Source organism: Nestor notabilis, unplaced genomic scaffold (assembly GCF_000696875.1).
Source record: "Nestor notabilis isolate BGI_N333 unplaced genomic scaffold, ASM69687v1 scaffold1509, whole genome shotgun sequence".
Classification (NCBI taxonomy): domain Eukaryota; kingdom Metazoa; phylum Chordata; class Aves; order Psittaciformes; family Psittacidae; genus Nestor; species Nestor notabilis.
In genome coordinates this window covers 101,274-120,539 of record NW_009943905.1, presented here as the reverse complement: position 1 = coordinate 120,539, position 19,266 = coordinate 101,274, and the positions used below count along the sequence as shown (strand labels likewise).

At 39.1% G+C, this 19,266-nt stretch overlaps 1 protein-coding gene across 1 annotated transcript in view; it reads right to left on the bottom strand.

Annotated features, from left to right (window-relative positions):
• Positions 1-19,266, bottom strand: part of LOC104411671 (triple functional domain protein-like) — a gene marked incomplete at its 5' end in the record, with an annotated part of 141,820 nt that overhangs the window by 22,477 nt on the left and 100,077 nt on the right. Inside the window, 4 exon segments of the mRNA XM_010022152.1 lie at positions 286-434; positions 1,727-1,822; positions 6,516-6,686; positions 8,373-8,665. Of these exon segments, the coding sequence (XP_010020454.1) occupies positions 286-434; positions 1,727-1,822; positions 6,516-6,686; positions 8,373-8,665 (709 nt within the window).

The following is a 19,266-nucleotide window of genomic DNA, read 5'->3' as shown; positions in this document are numbered from 1 at the left end:
TAGCCCTCTGAACATTTAAAGATCAGCATCTTCCTGAATAACTGAGACTGACATGTGACAGAAGTCACAGGTATGATTAAAAATCACAGGAAATTGAAACTGCAACTCACGTTTGAAGAAAAAATTGTTTCTTTGCATAATGTAACGACATGCTTGGCACCTAACAGAAGCCCTCCTGCTTTCAGACTAACAACTCTGCTGCTAGCTCTAAATGGACATTTTTTTTAAACAATTCCTTTGTCTCTTCAAAACATTGTGAAAAACAGATTGAAAATGTGGTCTTACTGTCGTCTTTTTAAGGAGCTGGATTTCCTTTCTTCCATCTCATCTATGGGTGATGAAGAGGAGAGAAGGGAGTTATCTGAAGGGTTGAAGGATGGACTGCTGCTGTCACCTTGATCTACCAACAAAGAACTTGGACGGTCCTCCAGGGCCTGAGGAAGCATTCAAGATAGACATCAAGAATGATTTATTTCCCCTTTGTTGACAAGATACATTTACATGCAGCTGTACATGGGAACCTATGTGAGATCAATTATTGTAATGTATCTCAGCAAAGGAGGTCTCAAGCTTCCAGGAAGCCAGCCAATGGCTTGGCTTTCCATGACAGATAACCTGATCTTATAGAAACACTTTTGAGATATGGCAGTCTTTCCTTCAGAAGAAAAGAAGGCAGTTCAGTTGGTTTGAGCAGCAAGGGCAAAAAGTCAGACTATCATGTTCAGGATGTACATACTTCTATGATGGAAGCTACACAGATGTGTGCTTCTTGCTAGTGATTAAATTGTACTTGTCACACTTCAGTTCTGGCATATGGAAGTTACTTTCAATAATAAATGTGACATTTTTAAAGGAGATTCTTTGGATTTTACATTTTTTAACACAAGAGAAGTGGCATTCTTTGTCAGACATGTTATTTATCACATTAACTAACCAAAATATTGACTTAGTGAAGAAAATAGCTTCTACACTGTCAATGCTGCTTTTGAGCTTTATGACAGTTCAGATCCTAGGAAAGAGTCCTTGTCTCCCCTTCTGCCAGATACACTTTTTCCCTTGCATGGACTCCACAGATTTTTGTTTGCATAACAGATGGAGGAGCCATGGCAGAAATAATGTGAACAAGCGTCTACAAAGTATTTATTGGACTTGTTTAATTCAAGCCCATTATCTTGGGTTAAGCTACAGTTATGTATCACATTTTCCTTGCATGTGATACAGCCTTTAATGCAAGACACATTTACTTCACCAGGGTGGGGTTCAGCTGTAATCTTTTTTCTTTCTGTACAGAAAGTAAAAACCCAATAATGATATGAGTGGCCCAAAACCCAAGGGAAGCTGACCCTTGGCTGTAACTGTGAAATGAGAACATCTCCACCAGGGATGGTATGCATTAAGTTATATCCACTGCTAGGCTGCCTGAAAGACATACAGACAATCAATCTTCCCTTTTACAAAAGATTGTGTTGAATTTCTACTAATAGGGCATATATTTTCTGTTACTCCTCTCTCTCTCATGTATTACTATTTGCATCTCTACAAAACTATTTACCTATTCAATAAGTGCTTTTGCAAAAGAGGGCACACAAAACACCATCCTAGAAAGTGACTTTTGAAACAGGCATCAAGTTTTACAAGTCAAATGTATGTAGCTTTTCTTTGAAGAGCAAGTAGGGACTTGAAGACACGACTTCTTTAAAGACATGCATCTGCCAGTCAGCCTCACCATTTTACTTTTGACGAGCTCTTCAATTGCACTGACTAGTTCTGCTGCACTGGGTGTCTCGGAGCTGGTTGGCCGCACCAATAATCGAGAAGATGTCTATGTAAAGACACAAAGGAAGAAGAATCCCAGAGTTAGTCTGGTACTTGCTCAAGGATCAAGAGACTTCCTTCACTTCTCTGTCAGACAAAGTAACTGACAACTGTCAGTGTTATATAACACCAAGATCATTCCTTTCAACTTGGGCAACTGGCACTGGAAATTTTAAGTAACCCCCCAGAAGTTAAATGCTGGGATAAAAATTCCTGTTCCTACATGCAACAGAAGCCAAAGAAATGTCCTTCATCTTGCTCATTATGATAATGCCTGATAAATAGCTATAAAAATCACCTGCACCAACCCAACAGACAACAGTTTGTTAACATTTTATTGCTTGTTAAACAAAACAACAACTGCAGAATAGTAACAGGAACCAAGACGACTTGAAATAAAGAAGAAAGCATCATTAAGCTAAGAAAAAATACACCAGAAACTCAGGGGCATTTACTTCTCTAAAGGAGCTGGGGTATATTGCCCAGAGGGGAAATTGAGCTCACCATTCCTTGTGCCATCCATTTTCCCCAATGGTATGTGTAGAGCACAGATGATCTCTGGCCTCACAAGCTATAAAATGCCAGCTTATAGATACAACTGAAGGTAAAAGGTGTTCACAATAAAGGATTCTGGGAGAGGGCCATTAAATTCAGCCTCAGTAATCTGCAAACAGAGTTGTTTGCATATTACATTTATCACTGAATAACTGGCAAGTGGAAACAGGGTGTAATATGAACCTGACTTCATATTACAAACAGCACAGTGAACATCATGTAGCACGGGGTAAGCTGTCCTGCAATGTTTCCAACAAACTGGTCAAAGAAATGGCACACATAATGACTTAACACAAGAGGTTCTGCTCAAATCAAGCATGGGTGTAACGAGGCTCCCTGTAAGTCAATACACACAAAAAAAAAAAAAAAAGAAAAGAAAAGAAAAGAAAAGAATATACAGATTTTAGATAATTTGTCTTGTATTTGCCTTATTTGGAAAGGAAAACAGGGGTTGGGTAAGCAAAGGAAATACAGACAACTTTAAATGGAAAGATATGGGAACTGAGCCAAAGCAGAGACAGAACACAAGTCAACATAATGCTGCATCAGAGTTTACAAAAAAGAGAAAACAAAAAAGCAAAATTAATTAGTTTCACATTAGCATAACTGATCCTGAGACTTTAATACTGCTTATCCAAAAATTAATGCAAACAACTTGTAAACTGCCATCAAATGCAAATCCATGAAGTACGCAATGATTCTACTGAAGGGATGAATGCATACTGTGCAGATGAGCTCTTAGGAGAGAAAATGGTTATGTTATTTAGTGATATCAGACAACTCAGCATGACCTAGCACATGATGTTTGCATGCACACCAAAACCTGAGCAATCCCACAGCTAGCCTATCTTTTAGGCAACTGTATGCTCCTGACATCTGACTGTTGACCAGCTTTCCCAAAGCTGTCTTTGTATGCTGGTTTTCATTTGGATATGGAGCTCAGCTTAGCCTTACAAAACGTTGGCAGTGTTGGAATCAGACTCTGGCCAAGGTCCCTTCTCTCTGTTACTTCTCTAAGGGAGTATATGTGGGGTGCGACTGCTGGCAAAATTTCAGGACTGGTTGGTTTCCACCTCATGTGGTTATATCACATACTACCTGAAAAAAAAGGAGCTGCACAGATGAAATCTGCCTACTGAACTTCCTGATGATGTACTCTGGGAACAGAATACACCCAGAAAACAAGGAAAGGTGGAGGGAGCAACTGAGCACACGCAGGTATAAAATGCTGCTGGAACCCACAGCATTTTATATGGCAGGCTGGGCAGGCAGGGAGAAACCCAGCAAGCAGTTTCCAGCATGGAGTGTGTAGACGAGGAGCCCTGAGAGGAAGAAATGCTCGAAGTCAGGCACAGATGGAAGCCAAACCTCTGAGGTCATGGAAAGGAGGAGACATTCCTTGGGATCCAGGGGAGCTGAGCAACCCAAGAAACCACGGAGTGTGGCAGGAATGTGAAGGATTACTCCACCCAGAAGGCAGACAACTGGGAATTTGTTTGCAAGTCTTTCATTAATCATTAACTCCATCAATAGAGCCAACTGACTTCTGCTGGGTAAAACTTTGCTCTGGCTTCTCACTTCTGTGTTACAATAAAGCATTTGCTTTAGGTACAGGAAATCGGTGGTATGTCTTGATGTGTGGACTTCAGGGAGCCACTCACAACCTCCCAGGCTGCCACATGAGGGGACCTTTTTGCCTCCCACGATGCAGTAGGACAGATATCACATAAAACCAATGCACAACAGAAGCAGCACTATTTATATGTTTTGAAAAATTATGGTATAATATTAACTTTACCAAATTTTGACTTCTAGGAAGTATTTTCCAGGATGCAGTTTAAGCTACTTCAAAAACTGTTTTTACTGCAGGGGGTTCATGTTAACCTTTTAAGAAGTGAAAGTGAAATTGCTGGGGATTGAAAGCTACTCAAAGCCTCTTACTCTATTACGTTAAGGGTCTAACCTTGCACTAGAAATACAGGAGTGAGTGGACACTAACTTACAAGCATATTCCTTCACATAACTGTTCTGCTGTGTAAAAAGACCTATATAAGCAAAATTGATTTTTCTCTGGAGAACTTTTCATAACACTTGCATATCATTTTTATTTTAAAAGGGACATGTAAAAATGGCAGCTTATCAGCAGCAACTGTAACATTTTGAGCAATATGATTTTTATTCTATTTCTAAGCCTCAGACCAAAATTACTATTTTCTTGTGATAAAATATTCTCTCAGGTCTAAAGACTGGCCTATTTTTGCTTCTTTTGTTTCAGCAATAGCAGGGGGGTTGGAACTAGATGATCTTTAGGTCCTTTCCAACCCTAACTATTCTATGATTCTATATTAACTCCCCCACTCCTATATTACACTTTTTCTATTCAGAAAACATGTAGGAATTAAATACACATAAAGCATGGGAGCCAGCTGTTTTGTTCCTAAAAATGATAGCTTCAGGAATGAGTGGGATCCCCACTGAAAAGCAATGTTTTGAAAAGGAACAAAAGAACAGAAATAAATAAATGAGCCAAAGTTATTAATAACATCTGCATCACTGAGAACAGCGAGTAACCAGCCACAAAATTCACTAACAATATTCAGTGCTATAGACTACAAAGATAAAAAATTTTAAGCAGCAAAATGGGAAGAAAAAAAGTAATAGGTGTATTTACTGCACAAGTCCAGACTATTTCCATTCTAAAAACCTCTGTTTCCAGGCTTGATATTCATGCCCTAAGCATCTGATCCAGGTTGAAAAGTGAAATAAACCATCTCAGTGTATGAATATGATAACATTTAAGAAAAACAGATTATATGCAAGCAAGATCTCCTTCATGCAGTTGCTACCTGCATCCAGAATTGCATTACTGATGCAAAATTTTTACCCTCAATTCTAACATGCTATTGTTTGCAAAAAACAGCTGAATCATGTGCTGGTTTTGGCTAGGGTGGAGTTAAATTTCTTCATAGTAGCTAGTATGGGGCTGTGGTTTGGATTTGTGCTGGAAACAGTGTTGATAACACAGAGATGTTTTTGTTATTGCTAAGCAGTGCTTACACAGAGCCAAGGCTTCTCTGCTTCTCACCCTACCACGTCAGTGAGAAGGTTGGAGGTGTACAAGAATTTGGAAGGGGACATAGCCAGGACAACTGACCCCAACTGACCAAAGGGATATTCTATACCATATGATGTCATGTTCAGCATATAAAGCTGGGGGAAAAACAAGAAAGGGGGTCATTCGCTGTGATGGCATTTGTCTTCCCAAGTAACCATTACACATGATGTACCCCTACTTTCCTGGGGATGGCTGAACCTGTGACTGACAATGAGAAGCAGTGAATTAATTCCTTGTTTTGCTTTGCTTGTATGCATTGCTTTTGCTTTACCTATTAAACTATCTTTATCTCAAAATCCACTGGCTCTCTCACTTTTACTCTTCTCTCTCCCCCATCCCTCCGGGGCAGAGGAGTGAGTGAGTGGCTGTGTGGGGCTTAGCTGCCAGCAATTGGGGTTGAACCACAATAATTATTACCCTTATTTGGATATTAACTTCTTAGTACACCTTTTTCTTAGGCACCCCAAAAAAAGAAGTTAAAAATACCCAAGATGGAAAAAAACCCAAACACATTAGTGTTGATGTGAACAGCTCTTTCTGCTAAGGATGTACATAGGAATTTTTTTTCCCTAAACTGAGGTTATCCAAAACAGTCGGGCTTGGTGAACAGCCTATGATATAAAAAGGTTATGTTCAACTGTTAATTTCTCCAGATAAACTTTATTTGCATATAGAATTTTAACCTCAGTACCCAAAATATGATTATAAAATAATGACATTCTAATCACTAAATATGGCATCAGTCAATCAGATATAAATAGGCCTGCAAACACACAAAGCAGCCCCTTTCCACATTTAAGTTGCTAGTAAAAAAAATTCTGCACTAGTGCAGTAAAAATAGAGAAGCATTTAATTCATTCACTTTCCACAGGAAACCCTCTTAATGTTGTCTGTAGTGGCATAAGTGATTACTTCTGTCTACCATAAAGCTGTATTACGTACATTAGAGAGACATTTGGAAACAGAAGAAAGATTTGTGCAAATAGAGGTTATCTCAACATCCAAAGCCTTCCCTGCTTCCTCCTCCTACCTTGTCATCCTGTGAGTCGGGCTGGAGAAGACTGTGCTGCTGAATTGCCATGGGAGGAGGAAGAGGTACAGCATCTGCTCCCTCTTCGCCTTCCTCCTCTCCGCAGCTTTGCATTCCTGAAGAAGATGACTTGGAGAGAGTGCCACTGCTCAGCCCCTCATTCCGGCCTCTCTGTAAATAAAATTAAGACATTCAAGCTCTATTACCTCCTCAACAGCATAGAGCTTGGTATTACAAGCTTGTCTTATACAAGTCTGATCTGTAAATTCACCCCTCTCACAACAAATCAAGATTATCCTACAAACACAATGCAACTTCTCAACAGAGGGGGAAAAAAGCAGATGTCAAAGGTAGTTTCCACTGTTTGGTAAAAGCAGATGGATTAAGATACTGAGAACAAGCCATTCAGGTGCAAATTTACTACAGGAAAGTGGAAAGCAAACGCAAGTTTGGTAACAAGTTCAGTTCTGTAAAAAGCCATGTTGCTCTAACTTAGACAAGACTTCTAAAGGGTATTAAAAAACCTCATTACAACATGAAGTATTTTGTAAATTATCCTTTCTGCCCCCTCCCCCTTAAAGTAGCGAGAGCAGACCGCTTGTATAATTTTTACAATTGTGTTAGAAGACAGTCCTTCCAATTATACAAGGAACTATGATTTTGATTAGCCAAAGTTTAACACAACTGATCTCACAGGATAATTCAACTGTCTTTAAAAGAAGATAGCCTATAGATAGTTACTATCTTTGCCTGACTGTAAGGCAGAAAAAAACAGTCAGATTTTCCTTCACTCACAGAGCTGCAGAATAACAGGTATTTCAAAAACAATGCTACAACTGCATCACAGAGAGTCTCTTTCTACAGCTTGACATTCAAGGACAGAGGCAAATAATCCTTCCCAAACCTCATATCCCAATTCACCACGCTGTCAAGTCTCTAGTAATTTGCTGTGTAACTTCACTGATGTTCCAAGCTTGCTGCAAAATACATAGGGAGTAAGAAAAAAAAAAATGTACTGAACAATTAACTGGGCATCTGAGACCACTTTTCTGTATAATAACTACCAAAACCACTAGAGAGATTCAAGCCTGGTAAAAGGGAGTAAGTGTATAGCATGCAAGTGGCTGTGGCCTTGGCAGCAATGAAGATGCCATTCATTTCAGCATGAACCACAGTTTTGTAGCAGAAGAGAATTTGGCTCTGTCTGCAATTAACCAGTGGCAGGCTTTGCTCACACATGAGTTTCAGGCTCAGAAGAATGGGCATGTGCCTGTGGGAGGAAGGGAAACTTTTAGTAGATGTCCTTGGTGGCAAAACATGGTATAATTCACAATTCCCTTCCCTCCAATGAAAACTGCCATATTTATTATCTGACCAGTAGTAACTACCTTTTGACAGCAATTTTTCTGTGCTCTAACTCTTACTCACGGTGTAAATACAGCTAAATACAGAGTTAAGCAGCTCTCCCTGTATTTTCCCTGATACATCAATAACAAAAGGAAAGGAAATACAGAATGACCTGATTATTCCCAGAACATGAAGCACCTGTACTTACAAAGCTGCCCTCCTGAGTGGGGTTAGACAGCAAAGCCAAAGAACGACTTTTTACTCTCCCATTCATCTTTTTCAACTAGAGATCCTTCTCCACAGAGCTTTACTAACACTCAGTGCAGAAGGGCACAAACTGCCGGGCACAGTACTTATGCAGAGTACAGCAGTCATCAAGAATGAGCACATGGCACATGCCGCTTTGCTCAGCTGTGGGACAGTGCATTGAGGAAACAACAGTCACCTGACAACATTTAGATCTTTGAAGAACATAAAACCAAGTCTCAGGAAGCCACCCTGAACACTTACCTCTTCAACAGTTTCATCTTGTGGGGTTGCTGCACTATCATCAGAGTCCTTCTGAGAGCCCGCATCGGCACTTTTACGAACCTCTCTACTCTTCTTATGCTTGTGGGCCAGTTTTTTGACATGCCCGTCTGCTTTTCCACTGCTAAGACGCCTCACGGGACTGGTAAGCCATTTTCTCAGAGTGTTGCCAGGGCGCTTGGGGCCCGGGGAGCTCTGTGCACCAATCATGTGGGGCTGAAGTGATGTTACTGAAGCAGGAGGACTGGCATCATTGCTGGAGACTGAAAGGGAGTCTGGAAGAAGAATGAGGAGAGCATTTAAAAGCCGAAACACTGCTAAGTGAGAAACAAGGAAAATGATGTATGTAATAATGGATATCAGATTGGATCTATGGATGAATCGACCACATTATTCTGAAGGAACCTGGCCTTTAATGACACCACAACCATCAGTGTGCATGCTGCACGTGGCTACCCATATATAAGCAGCTTTTATATGCTTAGAACAGTCAAGCTTCATAAAGTCACTCTTGCCTCAATTACAATTCAAACTTACCACTGCTGATGCTTATTTGATAGTGGATTTTACTTTCCATGTCATCTAAATTTACGGAAGGATATGCTTGTTTATATTTTAATGTATACTGCTTTGAGCATGGACATGAAGTGTAAAAATAATTGCCTCAGTGAGGTAAGTAAATTATTTTTCAAACACCATGTTTTATTATAAATGCTCCAGTTTCGTTCATTATTTATTTATTTCCCCTAACCTTGGGAAAGAGAGAAGAAGAATTCAGAAAACAGCTACATGTTTTTCTTTTGCTTAGTTCTACTCAGAGTTTTTGCTGGTTTTTAAGAAGGCACAGCACATCAATGTTTAAAAGCCCATTTGCTCAAATCCCAGGATCAGCAGTATTTCTCAGTATGGCAAAGCCTGAAGTTCTGTAATCAGAGCATACACTTTTCTCAAGCCATAGTTACATGCACATGAGGTCCATACTACTTTCCCTCCAAGGGTCCTGTCACTTGAACTAGACTGTATGCTTACAATAAACACCAACTGGTTAGCTATTGTGAGATTGCTATTTTTTTTTATTCCTCATGCAGCACAATGCTTTCCCCCACCAGCAACTCTCTTTTCCTAAAACCATACTTTTTTTCTGGACACATTTTCGTAACACCACTCCTGGGAATATTATCTACCACTAGGGTATTAACAAGACTCTCCTGGGTTGTCAAATATGGGTTGTTTTTTCTTCTTGTATGCATACTTCTGCGAATAGATGGTTTATATTAAGATGACACAAATGTTTTTTTTGAATGTTTCTACTGCTGAGAATTAAATGCAGTGCTTGTGTTCCTTCTTGAAGCTTGACATAGATGTTCAGGTCACTTCTTCTGGCAGATTTACCCTAAGAGACACATTGCTAGTCTGATCAGAGGTAGTTTGAATTGTGTAGAATAACATGGTCACGCTGATGTAGCAATACACTTCATCATGAGCACCCAAATGCACTGGATCTACACACAAGTATGTGAGCCTGCTCCATTTCCATAAAGTACAAATTATGGTTTTGAACTGAGATGGGGAAAGAGACATATAATGTGAATATAATAAGTTAAGACTTTTTATTTTTCCCTCACTATTCAAGCTGCTTCAAAGAGGGCATCCTTTCATCCTTTCCTGGCAATCCAAAACTGTGATCTATCAGGCTGTTTGTCAAGATTTTTATCTATTCTAATAAAACCCAAATGGCATGTGACCATTAAGACATATCAGCTCTGATGCCAAGAACTCTTGTAGCTTATACTGTATGAACACATATATAATTATTGCTATTAACCACCGCTTTCAACACGTTTCCATAAAGCAGAAGATAAACAAACTTCATAAAGCATACCTTCAGTCCAACAGGCTAGTTGCTAACACTTTGAAGTAAGCCACCCAGAATCAGGATTCATCTACAGAATTCTCGTCTAGCCACAGCTATAGCTGTGCCGCACGTCGGTAAGGACACTTCCTATGATGCCATTAACCTGGTTTCAAGACTTTAAGTAATGGGTATTACCAAAAAGCAGATCCAGAGTTATACTAGTTGGCTTTGTCTCTAAATCTTGGGATAGCTGTGCTACAGAATTACCACATTATTTTCTTGTTGAAGCAGGAAACATAAGGAAGAAGTTAATTATCTGTGACAATGGTTTTCAACTCAAAATCTTGAGTACCCCTCAAGGCCCCTGGATTACTGCTTAAAGGTTCTCAGCACATATGTAAAAGAAGCAAGCCTACTAGCCCCCAAGCATCCTCATCACAACAGATTTTTTTACTTCATTAAAGAAAAAAAAAAAAGTAGTCTGCTTATTAAAAAACTCCAAATAAAACTCGCAACCACCTGTAAGCTCTCCACAGGAATCTAAACAATCTCCTATTAAACCTCTGTAAGAAGTTGGTTTGACTGCTCATTCACCAATGAGGTGAAATGGTAACTTAACTTTACCTTTATTGTGTCATATATCTTTTGATTTTTATCAGATGCCTTTTTTCAGAAATCATAGCAAACATCAGCTGAAGGGTATCTCAACAAATAACCTTATGCAACTCAGTAAATGGAACACAGAAGAAAACAGTGCTGATGTTCTTGTAAATAGGCTTCTTAAAGCCCAGATTAAATGCTTTGTTTTTAAGACTCCCAAGCTTGAAGATGTTATAATCACTCAGCCAAGTTTCTCTTTCATTTGTATACATTTTTCCTCCCAATAATGGTTCATAAAAGTTCCTTCCATACAAACAAAACAGAGCACATTCACTTGTTTATTAAAAGGGGGAAAAAAAAAAGGCAACCAAGACTACACAGAGGTTCACTATGTACTGTTTTGTATCTGTTGTATTTCTTTCCTTTACAATTACTCCTTTCTAAGGAAAGGGGAGTGTGGTGGTATGGAAACTGATTGCGTAAGATTTACTGTTACATAAACATGACTATCCCTCAGCATGTAACCTGCTTGCAGTTAATAAACCCATTTTTCTTTTTATAAAACCTATGCTCCACCTCCTTGAATTCTCACCCATCCTTTTGATCCATATATCAACACCTAACTAATGAATTTCTTGTAAAACCAAGCAGTACAATGCAGAGCCCCTGAAACTGCCAAAGGTCAGTATTTTTGCCTGATTTCACTTCTGCTGTACCACTCCTACTCTTAACCCAAGTTCGCCAAGAGTTTGTGGGCAGGAGAAGGCAAAAGAGCAGGAAGAAACACATATACTCCGCTCAAGTGGAGAGGATCTAAGAGACAAAACAATGTTAGCCAGACATGTTTCGCAGCACATACTTTAGCCATATCCTCCCACACAGCATTAGTTTTCATTTGGCATGCAGCATGTGACTGCTTCTCATCTTCTCCTCTGCATGATTTAATATAAAGTACATACTGAAGTATTATTAGGGCTTCAGGGAATCATAAAAGTGGACAAAGTGTAAGCAGTACACCAAAATGATAGCACTGTTCCACTTTGCTCTTCAAAGCATGAAAGCACTGGTGGAGAAGGAAAAGCTTAAAATGAATAAAAGTACTGCACTGCCGTAAAAACATCAGCTTAAATATCAAATTTTATTCTAAAACGTGTTTAGAAAAATAAAACAAAAAGAGATTCAGTATCACCAGTATTAACCTGAATGGAATATCAACTCACTAGCCCCTTCAGAGTTCAGAGCTGATTTTTCACGCCTCCTTAAATCTGCTGAAAACATCCCTACAACCTTATAGGTCCATGTTAACACTCGCTACAAATATTTCATACCAGTATTTTCTCAGTGAGACCATTCACTATCCATTTTCTCATCCCATCCCAACTGATAGGAGTCCAGATTCTCCAATTCTTATTCCCATCCTCTTCCTCGGGGGACCACTTAATACTAGAGGCGCAGTCATGAAAAACCCTAGGTGCTCAAGTTCGTATATCTATGTAAAGGCATTGCCAGATCCAAGCATTAGGGAATATCAATATCAGACACAGGCATTTTCAAGAGCATGGAAAGACTTTTCACCTCCACTATGAGAACAGCCACATGGGTGTGTCTGATTTCCCTCTGTCCCATCACTGTGCTACTTCTATCTATATAATTAAGGATACAGACTTGGTTTGATTGATTACCATGCTTGGGATTGTTTACACTAAATTGGCTTTGTTTCCTTTATGACTACATAGCAAATTGTTTTTCTAGGGTTGCTCAAGAATATTTTATCACTAAAACACGCTAAGAGGAGAAAAGGAGTATTCAAAATCAAACCAAGAACAACATGGACTTTTAAAACCAAAACAGATGGAATAAATTTGGAGTATGATAACCCCAACTGTGTTTCAAGTACAGTAAACTTTCTAGTTAGTGTCAGATTCCCTTTTAGAAAAGGATAAATGCAACAGATGGCCATCTTTGAGAGAGAAAAAATGCAACACATATATAATGATCATACACAGCAACAGAAATCCCACAAGACACCATCAAATTTTTAAAAATTGCTATTTGCTCAGGTTTAAACAGCTCTGTAATTCAATAAAGTCATTTAAAAAACCTAATGGATGGGCTTTGTTTTATAATCCATAGCCACAATAAGAAAAGAAGGCGTTAAACTGCCATTTCTCTCGAAGTAAAAACCACATATGTTGCTCTGGTGGTGAGGTCAGAGAGTTCACTGAGAGTCCATAAATACATTTTTGAAGCTAAAACAAAAGGGCAGGCAGCATGGGTTCTGACCCTCTTGAACTAGAAGATAAAGTTACCTCCAATGAACAGGCAAATTTTTGAAACTGGAAAGGAAATGGGAATTCTCATTTGACTCCCAGCTTTCTTAACACTAGAAACATGCACATCTGCTATTAATAAACTGTTTTTTTCCCCCTAAAAAATAAAATCAGCCATGTTAAAGCTAGTTGATGACTTGAAAAACTCTGCTTCATATTAACTATTTCCATATTGCTGTTTTCAGGGTTTTAGTGCAAGGGGCTACAAAAAAATGACTCCTTTACCTAGGGAATCAAACCAAGCTTGTTTGATGCCTGATCTGCACCTCTAAATCCCAAGTGTTCCAAACTATCAAATAACAACATTTCATCATCTCCGGATATGAAACAGAGAATGGCCAAGGAGTGAAAAATGGAGCAAAGCAAACCTAGTAACCCCAACTGGTGAGTCAAACCGCCTTGCAGACCTGTCATCCACCATCAATTTTAAGGACCAAAATCCCAGAAAACCCATCACAGAGCAATTAAACAGCTGATCAGTAAGATTTCATGCAGGTATGTTATGAATATTTGGGGACAAGAGCTGCTTCTTGGTTCAAAACACAAAGAGCATGATCTACAGTCATGTACTCGCAAGTTCAATATGCCAGCTGGAAACAGCTAGTGTTCAGTGATCTCCCAAGCCCACATTTACCTACAGACATGCCCCAATCTGAGCCAAGTTAACATACCGTCAGAGAATCAAAAATAGTTTACAAGCATCTAATGACAAAAGCCCATAAACCCCTGCTTGCGTAGTCATTGTTCGTTATTACATGAGATGGGTAAAGTTTGGAAAAAGAGCGTGAGGTTTATTTTATCTGTGTACACACAGAGGCAGAGTTTCTGCCTAGGAACTGCTTTTGAAGTAGGAGGCTATCAATCTGCCATGTACAAAACTATTCAGATACTTTTGTGTGTGTTAGGAATTTTACTTCTCTACTGCTGGGTATCTTCTTTAGACTACTCTCACTGAGTATTTGCTGTAAAGCGATACTGGAATATACATCAAAGGATATTAGATGTGTTTTAACTTTAACAAGCCACCACTAAAGCAGTTACCATTTAAAGACAATGAAGCTTGAGTATTATCAGGCTTACAAATGGGAAATTTCCTCCATGACCTTTGAGAAGCATGAAATTTCACTTCTGATAGAGAGACAGTGCAATAATTTCATGACATCAGTTTCTTAAGAAAAAAAGTAAATCACAGAATGCAGAAAGCTACTACTTAATACATAGAAGAAAATCCTTCAATCACCTTTGTGTTTGGTGTGGAACACACACACTCCATCTCTGGTCAGCAAATCTTTCCTGCCTTTTATTTCAAGTGCTTAAACACAATTTGTAATATTTTCAGTGTGTGAATAGATGAGAGTTCTTAGTATATCTTCCCTGATTAATGTATTAGCTGTATTAATTTTCACTGATACAGACACTATTCCAGAGCACTTGGATTGAAATGCGTTCAATAATTAAGTCTTCGAAGTCATCAAAAGCTGATTGTGTTAGTATCAGAATTCTAAGCTTGAGACTAGATATTCTTCAGCTTCTCTTGATGAGATACTAAGCTGCCCCACAAGCATGTCTGCAATTAAAAAGAACCCCAAACCTCAAACCCACCCTCCCCCCCCGCCAAGACAGACACTATCATCCTAATAAATTCCAAAGATCTTTCTAAAATTGAGAGAAGTCATCCAATAAATGTATCTGCAACTGCAATAGAGAAAGTAATGAAGAACTTCTATGATTCAGGGCAAAAAGAACATACTTTTCATTTGAGTTAGAAAATTAGTGGCATATGCCTAGAGAGTTTAATACACTTACTACCATTTTTACCATTTTTTTTTTCTAATATCATCTCCTGCTTTCCTACCCTGTAAACATAAAATCAAGGGTTTATATTTAAACTTTAAATTTAAACTTAAATAATTTCACATGCATTATAGCCTGCTCACAGACAGAGCTGTAAACACATCAACTGCTATCTAGGAGCTAAACACCAACAAAATTTAGATGGGGAAAAGTCCTCCTCTTACAAGTGCTGAACAGTCTTGTATTCACACTTGTTTTTATCTTTTTTTTTTTTTTCCTTCTTTAGGCAGGAAGAAGGCATGATACTGTGCCAGAAAAAACTTTCCCAGGTTAACAGAAGTAGTTCTGTTTGTGCTCGCTGGAATTCAGACCACAGGGCTACAAAACCCCAAACCTAAATCTTGTATATTACTATAAGCGCAAAGCAGCACTACAGAAGGGGAGAATAGTATTGTGGGATATTTCATTCTTTGCAATAAGCTGTTATTCCCTACTACTTCAGGAGAGAAATATATTTTGTGTCACAAGTAGGAAGCATTAGAAGTTATGCACACTGCTGAAGTTTAGCTTCACAGTTTGTGAAAACCACAAGCTTTTAATAGATTAAGTCTCAGCTTCCCTGTACACAGCTTATATTTTAACAGGCAACATCTTGATTTCAGCTCTACTCTTTTGACCACCTGTTTGCTCAGATTTAAAGACAGCTACATCCGTGTGCCTGGCAGGGCATGCCAGGGACAAATTTATGTTATATAGAGCTGTATCTCAGTCAAGTTCTCACTCTATGTCAGTGCACTGAACCACCCTTTCTTACCCCTCTACAGATCAAAGCAAGTCCTGATCATTTTAATAGTTATTTCCCCCAGGAAAGGTGTATTTCTACTAACCACTAACTGCACAGGCACTTGCATTATTTTACATAGCCTTCCAATACTTAAAGGGGGCCTACAAGAAAGCTGGAGAGGGACTTCTTACAAGGACAGGTAGGGACAGGACAAGGGGGAATGGCTTTGAACTGAAAGAGGGTAGGTAGGTTTAGATTAGATATTAGGAAGAAATTTTTCATTGTGAGGATGGTGAGACACTGGCACAGGTTGCCCAGAGAAGCTGTAGCTGCCCCATCCCTGGTGGTGTTCAAGGCCAGGCTGGACGGGGCTTGGAGTAACCTGGTCTAGTGGAAGGTGTCCCTGCGCATGGCTGGGGATTGGAACTAGATAAGCTTTAAGGTCTCTTCCAACCCAAACCAGTCTATGGTTCTATAATAAGAGTGAATGAACAGAAGTCCACATTCTAATTTTCAGGCAGTTTCCTTCTTGTGTGCAATCTCCATTGAGTTCTTTGGGCCAGCTGGGGCCATCAGTTACCTCTTTCCCCTCACCCATTGCTCCTGATACATGTCATCATTTTACACTACCATGAAGGAGCACATAACATTATTTGCTCTGCAGATCTAGAATAGGCAAGATTTTCACTGACAGATTCAAGTTCATAGTAAGTTAACTCCCTCCTAGGGGCTGACACATACAATGTGATTAAGAATATCAAGGTGACACCCTTCTTTAATAGTTGTGAAAGTTCTTCAGTGCAAACACAGACAGAAAATAAGAGAAATACTGCTCTTCTATACCAGAATGAAAGTTTTCCCACAACACCAATATAATTTCCCTGTTTCCCTTTAAATCCAGTAGCTTTTAAGATCACTGTCTCACTGAGATGTTTCATAAAATCTCAGCTACATTACCCATTTTCGAAGTATGGGTGTTTTGGAGGCATATGTATTTAAACAAGCCTTTATATGCTATTTTGCCAGATGTCTAGCATAAACAATATCCAACTACTTTAGGATGACCAAACTAGAAGATCAGATGAAGGCATGGCCCACCCACTCTGCCCTCCGGAAGAAGGAATGCAACAGGACTGGTGAATGCCAGGAATGACTCTGTTCCAGGCTGTTGCCTCCACACTAGGTTGAGTTGTAGAAGAGCTGCACACAGCCCTTGCCTTCAGCGTGCTCCCCACTACTTCTGCTGCTGGTTAGATTAAGATCTCACCGCAGGAAGCTGGCTGAGGGCACAACACACCTCCTGAAGCAGTGGGAGCTGGCAATGGGAGTTTCCTTCCAACCTCTCCAACTTACAGCACTCCCGCCTTTGACAAAACCAAGCAGCTAGCTGGTGGGGAGAAGAGAAGTCTGAGCCAAAGAAGGAAAAGAGTGAAGGCAGAAGCTTTGGGCCTGGGCCTCGTAGGCATTGCTGGCACTTAAGACATTAGACAGAGTTTTTCTGACTGCTGACAAGCTATTTGTCTCATTCATGCTGAGTACAACCTACTTTTGAAGAGCCATGCTGTGTGATATTAGCAGCAAAGATGCAGCTCTGCTCTTGGTGGAGAGCTGTATGTTGTATACTACAAATGGGAACCACCATTGACAAGATTTGTGATAAGCAGTTTCAGATTTTAACTGGGGCAACTGCACAATTAGTTTCTGCTCATTTGTTACTAAGCTATAAGGCTTTATCATCTGCTACTTTAATTTTTTGCTACAAAATAAGCTTTTGCTTGGAAATAGATAAAAATAAACTCTAGTCCTAGAAATACAGCTCTGAAGCAGCACAGTAGCTTATCTGATACACTGTGCATCAGTCCAGAAGAGGAAGATTATGAACAGATATGAAACAAATGTCCATATCAATATAGATAACAGAATGGCCAAAGGGGAAAAAAAGATGCATTCAGCAAGTCCTCAGCTCTACTGAAGGGAGAGAAAGCCATAGGGGCAGGGAGGGAGTGAAACAAGTCACAGAAATTACATTAGGAAAAATCATAATCTCAGACGTTACTTAAAGCAACACATGCCATGCTTTCCTTTGCAAAAGCTCAGCAACATAGAGCATCCCAATGGAAGGAATTTATCCTATGCAGATTTTAAAACATCCTCCACTACCCCTATAAAAAGGCTGCATATTAACTAAGATATTGCAGGGAAGTTTGAGCAAATCTGATCTCAAAAGGAAATAGTTCTGCCAGTGCACTTTTGAAATTGAGAATATACACATGGATAAGGGAGGAAATCCCCTTCCACCATCTTATGTGTGATAAAAACAAGCCTCACAATTATGAAGAAAAAAACCAATCATATGTAAAAATCTACATAAAATGCTGATCCAACATTGTTATATTTTTCTTTTGTCCAGAGGAATATAAAAATTTGAGCAAGTATAACCTCTGCCATGTATTTACATGAGTGGCCTTTAGAAGATTAAAGTAGACTTAATTAATTGTCTCCCTTTTCAAAACACATTAAAAAATTTGGATGCACGAGAAAAACTCCAAAAATTCTCTAGTAAACCTGAGAGAATATATGGTGAGTCAATAAACATACTTCGAGACACAAAAGGTAGACAATAGTAATTGCTAAGCACATCTTCAAGTGTATTAGTAAAGTTCATAAATACAAAGAGACAGTACATAGTACTAGTATTGGGTTACACGAACAAATGATACAAAAGAAATAATGACTTTATCAAATTTTATTTGTTTGAAAATCCCAAGCCTGCTTGTACTAAAATAAACCCCAAAACTAGTTTCCTCTTCAGCTACTGAAGTTATACATTAACCTAAATACACATACAAACCCAACAGCAATTTTAACAGTCTTTTCTTCTTTTTCCCCATCTTGATTCAAAGCAGAAGAGCTCATTAGAACAACTAGCGATTGTTTGGAGCCACAGCTTTAGCAACAGCTGTACAAACACATCAATCTCAAGTTAGGAACTCTGCCATAAGCTTACTAATAATGTATGGTTTAGCTTTGGGGCTATTACAATAACTTTGGTCCTTTTCTCTTTCCAAATGTTATACTGTTTCAGCCCTCAAAAATTAAATTGAGAAAGTAATTAAAGGAATTGGAAGGGAAGATGGAATGGCTAAAACAGTGACAAAAGTCAGTCCTCCAAAATTCATTTATATAAAAAAGATGTTTCCTCCTTATCCAATTAATTGATACTAGTGATAGTGCTAGAAACTAATTGTACTAACATTGCTTGGCATTGTAAAATCTTGACCTTTTCAGTGCACACGCTATTTGGAGTATTAATGAGCAGAGTCAGGCCCTTGCAGTCATGACGCTGCTTTCAGCCTCCACACCACAAAACTAGAGGACTGTAGGTGATGACAGACAACTTCCTCTGAGTTCAATCCCACCTCAATAACTACATTATCAAGAGCAGAGTCAGATGACAGTGATTAGAAACTGAACTGGTTTTAAACTTTTTGTCTTCAGATGGAAATGTAACCT